At 60.8% G+C, this 17,764-nt stretch overlaps 1 protein-coding gene across 1 annotated transcript in view; it reads left to right on the top strand.

Moving 5' to 3' along the window:
- CACNG3 (calcium voltage-gated channel auxiliary subunit gamma 3) overlaps positions 1–11,258 on the top strand; it is a 55,439-nt gene extending 44,181 nt beyond the window's left edge. Inside the window, exons 2-4 of the mRNA XM_039840208.1 lie at positions 3,565–3,648; positions 6,374–6,514; positions 10,343–11,258. Coding sequence (XP_039696142.1) covers positions 3,565–3,648; positions 6,374–6,514; positions 10,343–10,854 — 737 coding nt within the window. The 3' untranslated portion in view covers positions 10,855–11,258. The remainder of the gene's footprint in view (positions 1–3,564; positions 3,649–6,373; positions 6,515–10,342) is intronic.
- The last annotated feature ends 6,506 nt before the right edge of the window (positions 11,259–17,764 follow it).

Raw genomic sequence — 17,764 nt, 5'->3', positions numbered from 1 at the left:
CCCCAGTTTCCATTGCCTCGTCGGCTCTGCCCTGTAACCGCTGACCGGTCCCCCCGGTTCGTCACGGCCCTGGCTCAGCTTCTCTCTGCTCCGGGGCCATAGCCCAAACCGTGCCCGGACGGTGCTCACCTCTGCACCCCGACTTTGCCTTTGCTGGGCGCGTTTGGGCAGCAGGCTCCGGGCTCCATCCTCTGCAGCTCCCAGGCGAGTCCCGCCCCGCCCTGCCTTTCCCAGAGGTGCTGACCCAGGGAAACGCTCACGAACACCCGCAATCGAGAAGAAGGGCGCGAGCCCGATTTTACAGAACCGCGTGTGTGGAAGCCTGGGTCGGGGGAGAGCCTGAGAGGAGCTACACGGACGTGCTAAGCCGCGGCCGTTTCTGGCAGCCAGCAGGCGGCCGCTTCTGCGAACGGCCGAGCTGGCTTTTGACGCGTGTATGACTCGTGGTGGCGGCAGCCTCGTTCCCCGCGTGGCGACTTCCCCGAGGAAACCCTCGGTCCTCTCTCTCTCTCTCTTTTCATTGCTCTTTAAAACCCCATCATGCCACAAGTGCGTCTCTTCCGGTTTTAAAACACCGACCGAAACGCACGATGGTCATATCTGTGATCCGTTGAGTCCCGACGAGGTGCCAGGAGCCGCGCCAGGTGGCTGCCCGGTTAAGGGCGACCAGGGAGTGCTGAGAACAGGGTGCATAGCAGAGTCTCCTGTCGCCCCAGTTCTCACGACGGCTCCGTGACGAGTCGCTTCCGGCAACCGTCTGCACTCTGCAGAAGGGGGAACTGAGGTTCGCAGAGGGGACGGGCCGTAGGCCCCTCAGGTGACAAAGGGCCACCCAGAGGGATCGCGCCCTGGTCCTGCCGGGGAGTGTCGCCCCGTGGAAACGGGAGGGACCCACCCCCCTCCACCCCCGTTTTCAAAGAGAAGCTGCCGATCAGGCTTTCCTGGGATACATCCTGGATTTTAAATCGCAGAAACATGTCGAATTGTTTGTAGATACAACAAAACAGGCCCTAAAATATCGCACGTAAAAATACACACACACACACACAAAACAAAACATTTTGCAAACCAGATTGGCCCTCGGCGCCTGACGTTCCCTGCTTTAGAAGCATCCGCCCAGCTATGTCCTCTGGTCACAGGGAGGCCAAAGCCTCTTCACCTCACAGAGTCTGTGCCACCTCGCAGGACAGCAGTCTGCAGGCCGGGGGTCAGCAAAAGCTGTCCTTAGCCAGCCAGTCGCTGTTTCCTGCTTTGCCGTCTTCGCCCCGAGAACTCGGCTCTGCCTTTGCAGCGACAAATGCCATGGCTGCGTCTCAATGCGATTTTATTGACAGACTCGGAAACTTGGATGTCGTATACAGTTTTCGCGTGTCATGAAACAATACGCTTCTCTCGATTTCCGCCCGAGCATCTAAATATGTAAAAGCCGTTCTCAGCTGGCGAGCTGTGGGGACACGCACGGGGGGCGGGCCGCGTCGGACCCGCCCCCCGACGGCCGTTTCTCCAGGACCCAGGGCACCGGCTGGCCCCGCGGCCTGGCGCCCCGCGGCCTTGGGCCCGTGTCGCACGCGGATGCAGGTGCGTGCGTGCGTCCTCACTCCCACGCCATTCGGACCGGTCTGTTTCAGCCGGGTTCACATTTCATCTTTGGAACTTTTCGTGAGACAGGATCTTTGGTGGGGAACACAGAAACATTGACGGCAGGGGTTTCCACAGCCCCTCCCCCCTGTCCCCCGCTCAGGGGCCCCTGAGGTTTATCACGGGAAAAGCATGGCTGGGAGAAAGCCGCCGGTCCAGCTCAACAGCAACGGACGGACCACAGAATTGTCATAAAGCCACCTGGCGAAGGACTTCGCTCACAACTCTCAAACGTGCGGTGGTTACGAGAGATCTTGGGGGTCAGGCACACTTGCGCCTGGAGTGTGTCCTTGGGAAATAAGTCACTCGCCTCTCCAAGCCTCGGTGTCCTTGTCTGTTAAATAGGGATCATAACCTCGTAAGGCCGTTTCGAGAGCTTGGGATGGCATGCTGTGTGTGCAGCACACTCAGCGTGCGTGACTTACGCTGACTCGTCATCCAGCCAGCCGGCAGGGAGCGGCCTAAAAACAGACCTGCGAAGGAAACACGAATCTTTAAACAAGAGTGAAGGCCTTTCTTCAACATCTTGGAAGATGTTTCGAGTTTGTTTTTTCTTCCAAGAGTTGGCTCCAGGACACGCCTTCCTGGTTCTGAGTCCGTTCTCCGCCCGGTAAGCAGAGAATCAGAACCAAGAGGATGGGTCGCGCACCACGTCGTGTTTATCATGACATGACCCCGGCTGGAGCCTCCTTGCAGCAGGGGCTAAGCATGTGGCATTTGCTAGTATATGACAATGATTCACGTAGTAACGGTGTCTATCATTCCTGGTGCAAGGTGAAATCACAAGCTTGAAGCCTGGGTTCAAACGCCGATCCCCACTCCCGCTTCAGCGATGACACCCTCCAGCTCCTCAGTGATTGTGGGTGGCCTCATCACCCAAGGTCAGCGTCGACACCCTTAGCTCCCAGAGGAGCGCATGAAAGATGGAAGCTTTCGGCTCTGTGCCTTAGGGACAAAGGGCCAACCACTGTTCCGATGCGCCCAGAGCTTCGCACGTGATAACACACTTCGCGTATCACCTTATTTCATTCGTGCAGTAACTCAGACAGCACGGGCTCTGAAACGTGGGCCCAGCCCTGCGTGACTCTGCCCCTTGTCTGCCAGCCGCAAGGTCACGCTGGCACCCCCGCGCTGTCTCCACCGCCGGGGACCAGAAGGGCACGATTCCGTAACACCGTGCTGTCTCCGCTGACAAGTTCCGAGATCGTGGGCCGTGCACAGGATCTGGCAGAGCTGTCGGCTGCCCCCAGAGGCTGGTCAATTGGCTGGTTCGCAAACGCCCACAACCGAGTTAAGTCGAGCTGATATTGAAGAAAAGGAAGCAAAACGCTGACCGTTTCCCCGCGGTGACGCCCTGCAGGGCCGCGTCTCCCGAGCGGGCGGCCACACAGCGAGCCGTGGTCCCCGGCTGAGGGACCGGGCGGGGGCGGGGCCTGTGCCAGATGCGGGCGTCGCTGGGCAGCGCGGGCGGCTCCTGAACCCGCTCTGGGGTCGGCGCCGGGGGTGGGCAGCCCGCAACTCCGGGTCCACCCCGTCCCCGTGGAATCTTAGGCACAGTGTCCTCGTCTGCGAAATGGGGAGATGAACTAATATGCGTAAAGTCTGCTCCTGTGTCCCCTTCTCCTCCCTCCCTGGGGGGCAGGGAGAAAGGTAAGAGGCCTCATAACGAAAGCTTCCGCTTGGTAGCTTTCCGCTCTTCCAAGCGGATTCTAGGATCTGGCAGAGTCTAGGAAGCAGACATGCCCGTCTTCTGCCTCCCCTCCCCATCCCCGCCCGCCTCCCGTCTCTTTTCTGTGTCCTGAGGACGACGTGTCTCTCACGGCCAGCCTGGAACGCCAGGTGTGCCTTCGCCCTGGCAGGGAGGACCCAGGCTGGGCCCCAGGCGCCGTGTCCTCCCGCTGCTCAGGACCGTGTCTGTCTCCACAGGGACTTTCCGAGGGGTGTGCAAGAAAATCGATCACTTCCCAGAGGATGCTGACTACGAGCAGGACACGGCCGAGTATCTCCTCCGTAAGTTCCCGCTTCGTGTGTCTCCCCGGGGGGTGGGGGTTACGGGGAGGGTGCCCTGCCCTCGCCCAGCTGCCTCTGAGCTTGAGGCTGCTCTGTCCCCACCCCCAGACACGGGTACGGGCCAAGGAGCCACCAGAGAGAGACGGTCAAGTGGTTCTGATTTCTCAGTCTCTTAATTTCAGTGAAGTCAAAACTGAAAGGTGCTTTTTTTGTCTGCCCGGGAGACAATCTGAGGCATTTCCTTTAACTCGAATACGCGTTTTTTGCTCCCCCAGAGGGTCGGTGTGAGGTGCCAACAGGCAAAGTGCTAACGAGTGAGGTGCTGAATGTTACACACAGTCCACCTCTCTCTGACTTGCCTTTGGTTTCTACCCCACTGGGGCAGAGCCAGCGTCTGCACCGGATGGTCCCAAGGTCATAACCAGATACAATGCAGATCTGTCACACGTGCAGCACGCCGGAGGCCGTAGAGTGTGGTGACTTCAAGTGAGGTCTCTGGACGCTGGTCAAACTGGGCCTCCCCTCCCACCGACCCCCACCCACTTGGCTGGACCTGAGCCGAGCTGTTTTATCTCTCCGTCTCTTAGCCTTCTTTATCTTGTCCGAAATAAGATTACAGTGTCACCCACCGGACAGGGCGTGATTAAATCACCTCGCGCACACCGGACTCAGCCACGGGCTCGGCACGTTGTCACGAAGTGACACGTGTTAGCACTGTGCGTGACGTGGGACGAGCCACAGCGAATCTCGCTGCGGATGCTGGCTGGCTTCGACCCGGGCTGGGGCGGAGCTTGCAAGGAATGTCACTTGCATGTGACATCTTCCCCCAGCATGCGTGTGCGGCCCGCCCCGGAGGGGTCAGAGGCATCGGCTAACTACTCTCAAGGAGCATTAAGGATAAGGCTTGGTTTTAGATTTTTTTTAACTATTATAAAAAAAAAAATCGAGAAGTTGTCCTATTCAGATTGTGCCTGTAACTCGTCAGAAGCGTGTTTTGACGATTAAAAGCCCTATCACGCCCGCTGGGCTGTGGGCGGGCCCTGGGTCTGCACGCGAGCCTTTCGTCCCCTGACGGGGGGCGCCAGTTGGAGAGAAACGGTCACTTTCAAGCTGATTTTTGCAGCGTAAACATGCCATTCCCCTCTTTCCCTCCTGATCCATTTACTGGGATTTGTCCAAACGCCTACCAGGGTGTATTTGTCCAGGCGGCTCCCAAAGCTTGGTGTGCGGGATAAAGGCCATGTTTAGAGAAGGGATGGCCCCAGTTGGGGGACGACAGAGATTAACCGGACGCGACGCGGAGTCCGGAGCAGGTGCCGGCGGCCCGCGGTCCTCTGTCATCCCCGCTCGCCGAAGCACCGTGGCGTGTGCCCCTCTTGGACACTAGATCGACCGCGACCCCTACCCCACCACCTACGAACCTGATGTCAGGTTCTTCGGAGCCATCGATCGCTTCTCCCCACGGGCGACAGGCGCCCGCCATGGCCCGCCTGTGCGTCCCCGTCAGCCACAGGACGAGGCTCAGGTTAAGCAGGAACCTTAGTCAGCACGCGATTTCCTGCTGGGAATCTTGGAATCCCTGACCCAGCCGTGGAGGGCCCCCCTCTCCAGGAACGGCCTGTTCCCGTGTGACCAGCGGGACGGGGGTCCACGCCCTGACTTTTCTACCCTTTCTTTTCTCCCACACCGTTGGGCGGGTGACAGCTTAAACCCATAGCAGGAGGTTTCGTCACCTGCAGGTCCTGTCCCCCAGAGACGCCCCGTAACGCAGCCCTGGAGCCAGCTCCAGCTAGTCAGGGGAAAAGTCGAGAAGGAAGACAGTGAGAACCTTTTGTTCTGAAGCCACCACGTGTCCACTGGGCTAGAACAACCCCAGGGTGGGCGAGAACCGGCTCGGGGGAAGGGGACAGTGGCAAATGCCCCGTGCGAGGCAGACGCTCAGGGCTATTGTCACAGGGTCTGCATGACGGCCTTTGTGGGGTGGCGTGGGGTGGCGTGGGGTTCCGCCACCAGCCCATCACCAGATGGGTAGCTGCGTTTACACGTCTCACAGCTGCAGAGCTCACGCATGCGCACCAGCACAGGGCTGGCAGGTGTAGGCGTGTGCTGGGAACGCATCTGCACCCAGAGTCCCTGGACCAGAGCCGGCTGCGTGTCTACGGGGCCCAGGGCAACACGGGACTCCTGACTCCTGGTTCAAAACACGGGCAGAATAGGCTTCCTGTCTTCCACGTGCTCTCTCTCAGCCCGGCGTGGGGTCTTTACTTGCTATTTAATGTCATACCCCCCCCACCCCCATGCACGGGGACACCTGCGGGGTGAGTGCACACTCTTAAAGGCGCCCGGGGCTGGCACTCAGCCCTGAGTCTCCCTGCCCCCACCCGGAGCAAAGGGTGGCCACAGTTGGTCACTGGTTGGGTGGAGGAGTGAGCAGCCGAGGACCGTGCCCGGGAGAAGGGGCGTGGGAGGCAGTGGGCAGTGGGGTCCCACGTGAGTCAAGGCCATGACCCCCAGAGCCTGCTGCCCAGCCTGTCACATTTCCTCGCAAGCTCCAGTCCACGCTAAATGATTAAGCCTTTCGGGGTGCCCCCTGCAGGGGACCCGGCGCAGGCCCCGCAGCCGCCGCGGCCTCACGCCCCGTCAGACACACGCTCTGCCCCCCGGCTCCCCGCAGGGCCAGCCGGCCGGCCGGGGCACCCGCGAAGGCCTCTCCCTCTCTCCGCAGGGGCGGTGAGGGCCTCCAGCATCTTCCCCATCCTCAGTGTCACGCTGCTGTTCTTCGGCGGGCTCTGCGTGGCCGCCAGCGAGCTCCACCGCAGCCGGCACAACGTCATCCTCAGCGCGGGCATCTTTTTCGTCTCCGCAGGTGAGTGCCGGCCCCCCCTCCCCGACCCAAGCTCTGCACGGACACCAAGCCCAGCTGGGGCCACGGGGACCAGGCGATGCTGCCTCGGGGACAAGCCAGGGGCCGGCCCAGCCGAGGGTGGCATGAAGGAGGGAGGGGGGGCCGGGGTGGCCAGGCCGCTCGGAGAGGCCGGGGCTGAGCGTGAGAGGATGGGCGCACGCACTTGCATGTGGGGCCAGGCCATGGACTCGAAGGGGTCCAGCCTCCTGGCCGCCCGCCGCCCCGGGCCCTTTGCGGCGTGTGTGCCGGTTAACTAGGGTTCACGCCTCTCTGAGTGCTCAGATCCTCACGTTACTCCGAGCATCTCTGGCAGCCCCAGACGCTCTCGGGAAAGGCCGACGACAGCCTTGACCAGAAGGCGGCCCAGGTCGCGAGGAGGGCGGGGGACGGTCTTAAAGAAGGGGTCCCCTCTCCGCCCCCCTTCATCTCCACCCCCCCCGCTTGCCTCGTCCTCCTCGCTTTCCTCCGAGTCTCCATCCCGCCTCCACCTCTTCCCGCCCCGCCCCCCACCAACACCAAAGAACGAGGCGGGGCGGGACGCGGGACTAGCGGACGAGGACTCGACTGTCCGCTGATGACCTTCGCGCTTTGCCCAGTCACGGCAGAATCTTTGCTGGGACAGGGACCCAGAGGAAGAGTAGAAAGCGGTGGGTGGGAGGGGCCTCCCCGCCCGGATTTGCGTTCCAGCTGCCCCCGGGGCCAGCTCCCTGCGACTCGGTCCCCTTTGCTGTGGCCGTGGGAGGGCGGCCGGGTGTGGGAATCATGGCCCCTCTGAGGCCTCGCCCCGCCCCGGTCCCCACGCCTCCCCGTCCGTGAACGAGGAAGCTGACCCGCATCTGAGTCTCCAGGAGCCCACTCCAGCCACGGACCAGGGGGAAAGCCGCCACGTGGTCACCCCAAAGCGGGCTGTGGCCCCCGACCTCGCTCTGGGTGGACCGAGGGCCACGCCGGGCGAACTCGGGGACCGGTCCTGCTTCGAGGCCCGTTCGAGTCTCTGGCGGCCTGAGCAGACCGCCTCGGCTCCGACGGGCCCGGGGTGACGTGCTGTGCTGATGTGAGCGTTTCCTGCACAGATCATTATTTTGTCCCCCAAGGGGAAGAGTGTGCCGGCAGCAGCTTTCTCCTCATGAGAGTTGTCGTCAGACTTGGCAGGCCGACGACACGTGTGGGGACTGGGAGCCACCAGGGGCAGTGGCGAAAGCCAGAGCTTGGCGTCGAACCCTAGACCCGCCCCCGCGGTCTCCCCAAGGAGCCCGCAGACCTCGGATATTCCACTCGTAACACGAAAGTTCTGGGGGATTCTGGACTCTCTAAGGCTGTTCTTCGCTCAGCAGTGACCAACCCTTTGTGAAGCACCTACTATGTGCCAGGCGCTGAGGAGTGCGGGCTGTGAGGCCGGGCCGCCCACTCCCTCCCAGCTGTGCCACCTCCTACAAGTCTCTTACCCTCTCTGGGCCTCGGTTTCCTCGTCTGGAAAATGGGGATAATGACAGCCCTGCCTCTCACGGCGGTTACAACATCTAAATGGCTTGGTAAAGTGCCCAGAACTGCCGAGCGCACAGGAGCCGCTCGATACCCCGTAGCCGCCATTACTGACATCGTTCCATTCAATCCTCAGGCCCCCTCGACGCCAACGCACACGGGGCGCTCTCGCTGTGGGTCGGGTCCTGGACGGGCACGTGGGGCCACGGCAATGAACGGGGTTCGCCTTGTCCCTGCCCTCCGGGGACTGACGGCCTTGGGGCAGGGAGGAGGTGACGGCCCACTCTACCCCCACGGCGCAGGGACGGTCCTCGGCTCCCATCCCGCCCCCGCCGACTTGGGGCGTTACCCCTCTGTGCCCCCCGTTTCCTGTCTTGCAACACTGGGCTGAGAAGACACACGTACAGACTTCGCGCGGTGCCCGGCGCGTGGTAACTGCCCCAGGGACAAAAGCCAACTCCCGCGGCTTCCCGCCTCGCTTCGCCTGGTCTGACATCTGAGCTCATTTCCATTTTTTTTTCTTTTCTATTCCGGGTAAGACTTCCTTCCACAGCTCCCGAAACTTTGCCACCAGCATTTCCCTGCCTGCAGAGGGCGTCCGAGGGCGTCCCTGGACGCCGCCTTCGGCGAGCTGAGACGGCTTTGAAGGCTGTCTGCCATCAACACTTAAAAATTCCTGTGGCGCCCGGTCTCTCCTGATTATTGTATCCATACTCGTTTTAATATAAAGGAACGTGTCTGCCCTACCAGTTTTCGAGCCGAGCTGACACTTCAGGACGAGGACCTGCTTTTCACCCCGTAGCTTTCCGCAGCCCACGCGGGGCCGGCGGGGCCAACCCGTATAAGGGACGGCTCAGCGATCAGAACTCGCCACCTAGCTGCCACGTGCCTGGGCGGGGCAAGGCCACAGGGACACAGGACAGAGGCCGCCCTGGTCCTGCCCTCCAGCCCTAGGTAGTGTGTGGCCAGACGTCACCTTCAGAGTATTCGCCCCCCGCGGGCATGCGCACCACTGGTCGGAACGGAACCAAACCCAGAGGCCGTGCTATGCCAAGCCGGAATGCCTTGGATGCTGGACAGTGGGGAGATCGTGGGGTCCCCAGGAAGAGACCGAGATGCTCACGGAACAGACGGCGGACTTGGGAGGCCACTGGACACGATTATTTCCTGATGGGAGTGAGGGTTCAGCCTCCAGGTGGCCTAAATTTGGAGGCGAGAAGATGCCAGTCGATGTAGTGGCCTCTCCGAGCCGTCGTTGGGCATCAGAGCCCAGACGAGGCCCTTGTAGCTAAGGGACAAAGGAAGATGGCCTGCCTTTGGGACAGTGACGTGAGAAGCAGCCACACGTGCACGGCCCTCAGCCCAGGCTCTGATGTTCCTTCTTACCACTCCCCGGGGGCTCGGTCCCTCACCCACTCCTGGGGCGGCTACTTCCCGTGCCGGTCCGTTGGCGCTTGGGGACACTTAGTCTGCAGACTTTGCCCACTGGGGACAATAGCGTCACGGTCCCCAATTCTTGAGACTCGGACCATAACTGGCCTTGAGCAGCTTCTTACCCTGTGCAGACGTGAAGACTCGGTGGGTTCATTAGCGTCCCAAACGGCAGCTCCGGCCCCTGTGTGTCCCCCGGATGGTGACTCCCCAGAGGCAGCCCCAACTCGCTGTGCCTAGGTCTCTTCTCCTCTCTAAGCCTGTTCTCTCTGCTGCCCCTCAAGAGGCCACCGACGTCCCCGTGGCCCGCGCCGGAGCCCTAACGAGTCGTTGCTTCCCTCGAGCCCCAGCCCGCCATCTCGGCTCAGCTCTCCTGCATTCGAGGACCCAGCACAAACGTCACCTTGTCTTCGAGGGGCAGCGGCTTAGTCGCCCTCTCTCCCCCTGGTCCTGAGCCATGTGTCTGTGTCTCTGCCTTTTGCCGTAATTACATTTGCACGGTGGTCTCTGGTGAGGCACTCGAGGCAGGAGCCTGGACCTCACTCGTGTGACCAAGCCGCTGGCTTCCTGCCAAACAAACACTGAGCGCCGACGGAGTGGCCGCCGCCGAGGGGACAGGCGAGCGCTCCGAGCTGAGCCGCACCTGCCGTGGGAGCCGGCGGCGTCTGCAGCGGAGGGCTCGCCACCTGAGACCCGACTCCTCGTTTCCCAAGAGACGGACCGTGTGGGAGAGCCCAGCCCTTGGGGTGTCCCGTCCACGAACCCACTCCCCCCCGTCCCCATCACCTCCGCCGTCTCTGTGACTGTCCCCAGACTGCAAGGGACAGTCTCCTCTGAGGTCTCTAAGCACCGTGTTCCTCTCTTTGCCTCCCCTAGGGCTCAGCAACATCATCGGCATCATAGTCTACATCTCGGCCAACGCCGGGGACCCCGGGCAGCGCGACTCCAAGAAGAGCTACTCGTACGGCTGGTCCTTCTACTTCGGCGCCTTCTCCTTCATCATCGCGGAGATTGTCGGCGTGGTGGCCGTGCACATCTACATCGAGAAGCACCAGCAGCTGCGCGCCAGGTCCCACTCGGAGCTCCTGAAGAAATCGACTTTCGCCCGCCTCCCCCCCTACAGGTACAGATTCCGGCGGCGGTCGAGTTCACGCTCCACGGAGCCCAGGTCCCGGGACCTGTCCCCGGTCAGCAAAGGCTTCCACGCCATCCCCTCCACCGACATCTCAATGTTCACGCTGTCCCGGGACCCCTCGAAGATCACCATGGGGACCCTCCTCAACTCTGAGCGGGACCACACTTTCCTACAGTTCCACAACTCCACGCCCAAGGAGCTCAAGGAGTCCCTGCACAACGACCCGGCCAACAGGCGCACCACGCCCGTCTGAGCGCCCTCGCCCCCGCCCCCACTCGCCGCCTGGCGGGGGCGCACAGGCGTGTCTCTGAGGTTGCATGGCATGGTCCTCGTGATGGTATCACTTTTCACAAAGAATGAAACCAAACGGACTCCGCCCGATCCCACACCCCGTCCTGCGCCCTCCAGGCCCTGACCCCTCCGTCCCTCCCAACTTAGAGCCGAGCCCGGGCCGCCCTCCCCTCTCCGCGTCTCTGTGGCAGGTGTTCCCCACCCCCCTCCTCCTTTGCTGGAAGGACCTCCACGTTCTTCTCTCCTTAGAAGAGGACTCGACCCAAGGTCACGGGTGGCGGCTCACGGGCGGGTCCCCGACCCCCCAGGCGCGTACTCGGCTGTCCCCGTTGTCCACTCACACAAAACCCTCGGGGCGCCAACCTCGTGTGATTAAAGGTTTCTCCTTGTTGTAACCGACCGAGAGGCTGTCCTGTCTTCCGCGCGCCCCACCTGCCTGCTGCCCAGCCCTGTGCTGCCAGCTGAGCCTGGCTTATCTGCTCTCTGGCCGCGGGGGGGGGCTCCCCCTCCGCCCCTTGGGGCCGGCAGCGGGCTCCCACCGACGTCCGAGTCCATGCGGCCCCTCACTCGACTCTCTGGGGAGCGGCGTGTTCAAAGGCCTGGTTCTTGCATCCAGCAGCTCTAGGACCTGGGGAGGCCCAGCTCACCCTCGAGCTCCTGTCTCCTCTTTAAAACGGAACATGGCATAGAGCATCTCCCCACCACGGACCTGTGAGGCTTAGTAAAGTGTCACGTGTAGAATGATTAGCACACTGTAAATTATATATACAGATTTTTAAAAATTTTCAGGTGGATTCTAGATAGAATGAGCATGGCATTTGTCCTCCAGGATATTGTAACAATAAAACTTATGGCCCGCAGGGCTTACAAACCAGGCACATATTCCTCCCAGTCTAGAGTCTGGAAGTCCAAGGTCAAGGTGCCGGCCAGTGGGTCTTGGTGAGGGCCGTCTTCCTGTCTTGCAGATGGCTGCCTTCGTGCTACGTCTTCGTGTAGTGGAGAGAGAGAGAGAGAGATCTCTTGTCATCTTCCAAAGCCACCAATCCCATCACAAGGGCCCCACCTTGAAACCTTCACTTCAAGGGTTAGAGGCTTCAACACGGGCATGTATATGGGGCAGGGGGCAGGACACAATTCGGTCCACAGCATGAAGGCGACGGCCAGTGGGGGCTGGTCGGTGTTGGGGGATGGGCGTGCTTTGCACAGGCTCTGGGGGCGCTGGGGTTGGGGGGACAGTGGAAGAGCTTTTGAGTATTCAGTAGCAGACGGCACGGGAGATGGATGTCACCTCTGCCGACATTGAGTTCCTAGAGTTTTGGCACACCCCCGGCCACCCTCGGGGACAGAGCGTGGTCACAGGCGCTCACGCGGCCCTACGCCTGCACCGTGCCCATGCTGCGTCACTTCATCTGCCCTGCCGTCCCCACACGCCGATGGGGAAACTAAGGCAAGACAGGCCGTGCAAGCCCCAGGAGCCGGCTGCTTGCCCAGAACCACACGGCGACCCTGACTGTCTGGCACCGGCCGGTAACAACCCAGCTCTGCGTGCCCACCGCACTCACGCACACCGACCACCTCATCCGACCCTTCGAAAAACCTGCGTGCGGCGGGAATTGCCCCTGGGGAGGAGGCGGAGCCTCATGGAGAGCCGATGTCTTGGGAGCTGAGGACCAGGGCCAGCGCGGAGCCCCAAGCCTCCACCTCCGAATCTGACCATCATCCCCTTGGCCGTTTGCAAAGTCGGTCATTTCAGCGAGGCCCTTGTGACGCGTTTCCCATCCGCGTGCCGCCTCAGATGACGACCGAACGTTTCTCTTTAAATCGACTCGCCTTCTGCTTCGAGAAGTGTATCCTGAGAGTGATGTCGATGTCACTGCCATCGAAAGAAAACTGGAATTATGGTCATCGACACGAGGTCACTGGGAGAGTAAATACGGTGGCGACAACACGGTCACCCCACATTCTAGCTGCCGCCTGCTCTGAGCTGAGGGCCTGCTGCCTGCTCTTCGCAAAAGGATGGAACCCAACATGTTAGAAAGACGTTAACGGTATCCTCACCCCGGCGAAGATGCTTCCCTGGGCTTAATCAGAAGAGTCACAGAGATGCGGAAAGGGAGTTAGGGTCCCACGGCAGGACTCGAGGCTCTGTACCGCCCAGCGGGCATCCCGTGCAGTGACCTCGGCCCGTGCCTGGGAGGGGGCCGGAGCTGAGAGGCGGAGCAGGCGGGTGGTGAATACCGGGAGGTAGGAGAGGCGGCCCCCTGCAGCCCCAGGAATTAGCGGGGCCTCTGGGTGGTGGGGCAGGGACAGAGAGAAGGTCCCAGGGGCCGGACCAGCTGGACGCCTGCTCTGGAGACCAGGGTGCAAAGGCCGGAGAGCTGGAGGAGAGAAGCTGGCGTCCGACCCCGACGAGGACCCCCATCCACCCCCACCCCGCTCCACTAGGCCTGGCCCTTGCAAGGCTTTGGTGCCTGAGCTTGAGCATCTTTGCCAGAAGGCCGCTCAGTGGACCCAGCTGGCTGGCCTCAAGTTAATGTCCCTTGACTACCACGATGTGGCCTTGCGCCCTCGAAAGCACGCCAACCAACAACTTCATCCCATGCCCCTTCACATCATGCTACCGGCACGCCAGCCCACGTCCTCGCCGCCTCTCGGCCCCCTGACCCGGCCAAATGCACTCCTGCCTCAGGGCCTTTGCACGGTCGTTCCTGCTGCCTGGACCTCTTCCGCCTCTTTAAGTGGCTTCTCACCCTTCAAGTCTGAGCTGAGAAGTCGCCTCTGCCGTCCTTCACCAGCTCTCGAAAGTAGATCCCGTTATGCTTCAGGGTGGTCCATGCCATGCCCGTGACAGCTCAGACGTCTGTCATTGTGTGTATCTGTTTATTTACTAGGACTTATGTTCCGTGAGAGCTGCATGCCTGCATCTTTTTCCACTGTTGCCTTCCATGCCAAGCAGGAAGCTATTCACCCGGTGATCACATACCGGAGGGAAGGAAGGAAGGAAGGAAGGAAGGGAAGGAAGGAAAGGAAGGAAGGAAGGAGGAGGGAGGGAGGGAGGGAGGGAGGGAGGAGGAGGGAGGGAGGAGGAGGGAGGGAGGGAGGAGGAGGGAAGGGAAGGAAAGGAGGAAGAGGCGGAGAGCACGGCTGGGAACTGTTCAGGGAAAAGCAGAAACATCCCAAGGAAAGGAAGAGCGTGGCTCCTGGATGTTGGCTCAAGGTCGTGCAAAGTTAACTGCTTCTGTAAACACAAACCAACACAAGCAAACAAAGCCCAGTTTCGAGATGGTGGTCTGGACCTCAGGGGTCCTTCTCTGATGATCTGGGTAAGAATCTTTTGGCTGCAAGCGACACCCTGTTCTGACATAACTAGCCTGTGGTCGTCAGGTAGACCTGGCTGTCTGCCAGAACACACAGACCCCCAAAGTATCGGGGGCCTAGCCCAGTGAACCTCTCCTTGCTCACACAAAGTCCAGTGTAGTTGGTCCTGGCTGAGCGGCACTGCTGGGTGGCTCCGCTCCAGGGGGTGACTCAGGGAACCGAATTGCTAAGGTTGTGCCATCTCGTGGCTTCAAGATCGTCCTCATCTCATCCATCTGGGTAGATGGGGGGTGCGGAGGGTAAGGCGAAGAGTCACGTGCCTGAACCTAGTCCCCTCGACCCAGAATTAACCCGCTCCACATCACATTGCATTAATGAGAACAAGTCACGGGTTCCACGTAGATTCCAGGGGACGGGACGTGGAAAAGTGTCATCCGTGGCTGGAGACGTGCTTCCGAGTGATAACCGTGAATAATAAAAGGTGAGTGAACCTTTGGCAGGTGCTGCATCATCTCAGCCATGCACCTGAAGTGAGAAAATTGTATCCCCCATAAAATGAAATCTCTGGGTGGCGAACACACAGTGCAACATACAGATGACGTATTATAGAATCGTACGCCTGGAACCTATAGAATTTTATTAACCGACGTTGCCCCAATGAATTTAATAATAATAACAATAATAATAATAATAATAATAAAAGAATCTCAAGATAAAGGGGACCAGAGGTTAGTCAGTTCCGCAGCTCAGAGGTAAATTCAAGGACCCCAAAGCTTCCCGTCTCCCCACCCTGCCCCCCTCAGGCCAGTGTCTATCATCCAGACTCAGCCCGCATCAGGAGAGCGGCCACTTTCCCATGTGTCCTCACGGGTGAAGACGCCTTGCTTAGAAGCAGTCCATCAGACTTGCCCCGTATCCTCTCTGGCCAGAACTGGGTCACGCGTGCCCCCCAAGCCAGTCGCCGATGAGGGAGCACGCCACTGGTTCTCGGCCGTGGCTGCACGTTAGCACAATCTGGAGGAAATTTTTTTTTTGCAGACTTGACATTCTATCAAAATTAAACGTTACCAAAAAAATAAAAAAAAAGAAGGAAAAATGGGAATTTACGCATAAGAGCCAGGGTTTGGGGCTTCTCTTGAAAATCAGGAAATCCGGGGAAGCGGGCTCTCGGAGCAGCGCCCCGACCCGCGGGGCAGGCGGGGCCGGCCGCGGCGGCTCCAGCTCCGGGGAGGCCGAGCCCCAGGCTGGAGGATCCCTGCCCGAGGCCTTCTGGTTGCTGCTGTCCTGCCTCCATCCTGTTCCACCCTCTTCCAGCCTCTAAGTATAGCTCGGATGATTTCCTACCAGGCGCGGCACCTCGCACTTGCCCACACTGACGCGCGTCCCCGGCGAGTCCCCTGCCCACTCGCACAGCCGGGTGCCGTCTTCCCGCGGCTCGTCACCGGGGGCTTGGCATTTCGATCCCTGGCGCCGCTGAGTGTCATCAGCAAACGTGGCGCTCTCAGCATGGACGCCTCCAGACCAGCACGGCGAATGTCAAACGGAAGACCCCTCCCGGCACCAACACCCCCCTGCTCCCCATTCGTTAAGTAACCAACTCCCAACAGCCCGGCCCCGTCTCTGGGCACAAGCCAGGAGAGCCAGCCGGGGTCATCTCGAGCAGCGAAAGGGGCTTCGCGGCGGCCGGGGCCTCTCAGCGGCCGCGTGCCTGACACGTGAGGCCAGGTGACTCTGTGGGGCGTGTCGAGCAGCACCCTCGGCTCCTACGCGCCCGGCGCCCGCGGCACAACTCCCCTCCCCCAAGTCGTGACAGCCAAAACTATCTCCAAGACACTGTCACATGTCTTGAAAAAAAGGGAGGGACTCACTCCCCATTAAGAACCAGTGTAGGGACGGGAAAGCTGAAGAACAGAGCCCTGGGAAAGACGACAAGCCGTCCCTCCAGGCTTCCAGACAGCGGAGACCAGCAGACGGCCGAGTTCGAATCCCGGCTCCACCGTCGCTTAGTCGTGTGACTTTGGATGATGACGTAACCTCTCTGGGCCTCCGTGTCCTCATCTCTCAAATGGGACGTGCGGGATACGTTGGTTTATCCAGTGGAAATAAGCAACTCCCAAATGTCGGCAGCTGCCAACGCGTGCCGTGTCCCACGTGGTCCGCCGTGTCGTCCACCCCAGGAGACGCCGTCTGGACACGGCCGATCAGGGCGAAAAGCAGAAAAGGAAGAGAGGTGACCAAGTGGCTCTTAAATGTTTCTACCTGGATGTGCCTGGACGTGATGACTCGTGGGCCGCGGCCCGTCGCGTGGCTCCCGTGGGTCTGAGGGGGCGGCAGTGAGGAGCTGCCACGTGCCTGGAGGAAGGAGAGCGGGAGGTAACAATCAGCGAGCGGCACCCGGGTCGGACGCCAGTCGTGGTCGGACCGACTTTACGAAATGGTCGGGAAGCATGAACGAGTTAGCACACGCGGAGCCCCGGGAACAGCTCCTGGAGTCTGTCGCCGGCATCTGTGTCTGTCAATTTAGTGCGTGTTCACCAGGCACGGTGACAGTCACTTTCATGAGAATAACCCAGTTGTCCCATGAAACACAGATCTCGGCGTTGCCACGGAGATGTTCGGCAGGTGTGATTGACACCTATGAGCCGTCGGCCTTAAGCAAAGGGGATGATTCGTAATAGCCCGGGTGGGCCTGGTGCAATCAGTCGAAGGGCCTGAGAGCAGGACGGAGGCTTCTGTGAGGAGGACGGAGTCTCAGCTGTGGACAAGCCCGTGGCAGCAGCATCAGCACCGGCCCAAGGCTTCTCAGCCGCCCGTCCTCACGGCCTGCCCCGCGGACTTCGGGTTTGCCCAGCCGAACCCACAGTCCCGTAAACCGGCTCTTTGCCCTAAATCTCTTTACAGCCTAAGGCTCAATACCCTTCCTTCCACCTCCTCCCCTCTCCCTGCCACCCCATGAAAAGGCGTAAATCCTGGGGGTGACCCCCTGCTCCAGGCCAGCTCAGCTCTGGTTCCTGGCCCTTTCATCCGGCTCCCGGCCTCCCGGGCGGGTGTCCTGGTCCAGTCTCCATCCTCCTGGTCCTTCCTCCCCCCTGTGGCTGCCCCCCTTCTCGGCGTCTGGCGGTTTCTGCCCCGGAGGGCTACAGGGACAGCAGAGGTCTTGACCCCCTCGGGGCCCGGCCCCGCCTTCCCGGCCCTCCCCACCCGGCTGGACTGCCATCGCCGGCGGAGGGGACCGGGGATGTGCCGCCTCGGAACATGAGGATTATTTTGAGCGAAGGCAATCAACAATGAGCAGATGCAGGAAAAGCTCTCTACCCTCCCCCTTTCTGCCTCACAGGCGGGACTTAAATTCCCCTTCGTGAAGGTGCCCCCACCCCCGCACGAGGAAGAGGAAGTGATTCTCGCCCCTGGAGATTGCACCGACTCGGGTCCACACGAACAGATCTCACCCGAAATAACCCTCATCCTCCCTCATTCCCCGCTTGTGTTTACTTCCCCACAATTCGCCGCACCTAGAAGCCCAAACCTCTTCCTTTGCCTTGTGCCCTCTCCAC

This window comes from Pteropus medius, unplaced genomic scaffold (genome assembly GCF_902729225.1).
Source record: "Pteropus medius unplaced genomic scaffold, Ma_sr-lr_union100, whole genome shotgun sequence".
Taxonomy (NCBI): Eukaryota; Metazoa; Chordata; class Mammalia; order Chiroptera; family Pteropodidae; genus Pteropus; species Pteropus medius.
The sequence above is the reverse complement of the archived record's forward strand: the minus strand, read 5'-3'. Positions and strand labels throughout refer to the sequence as shown.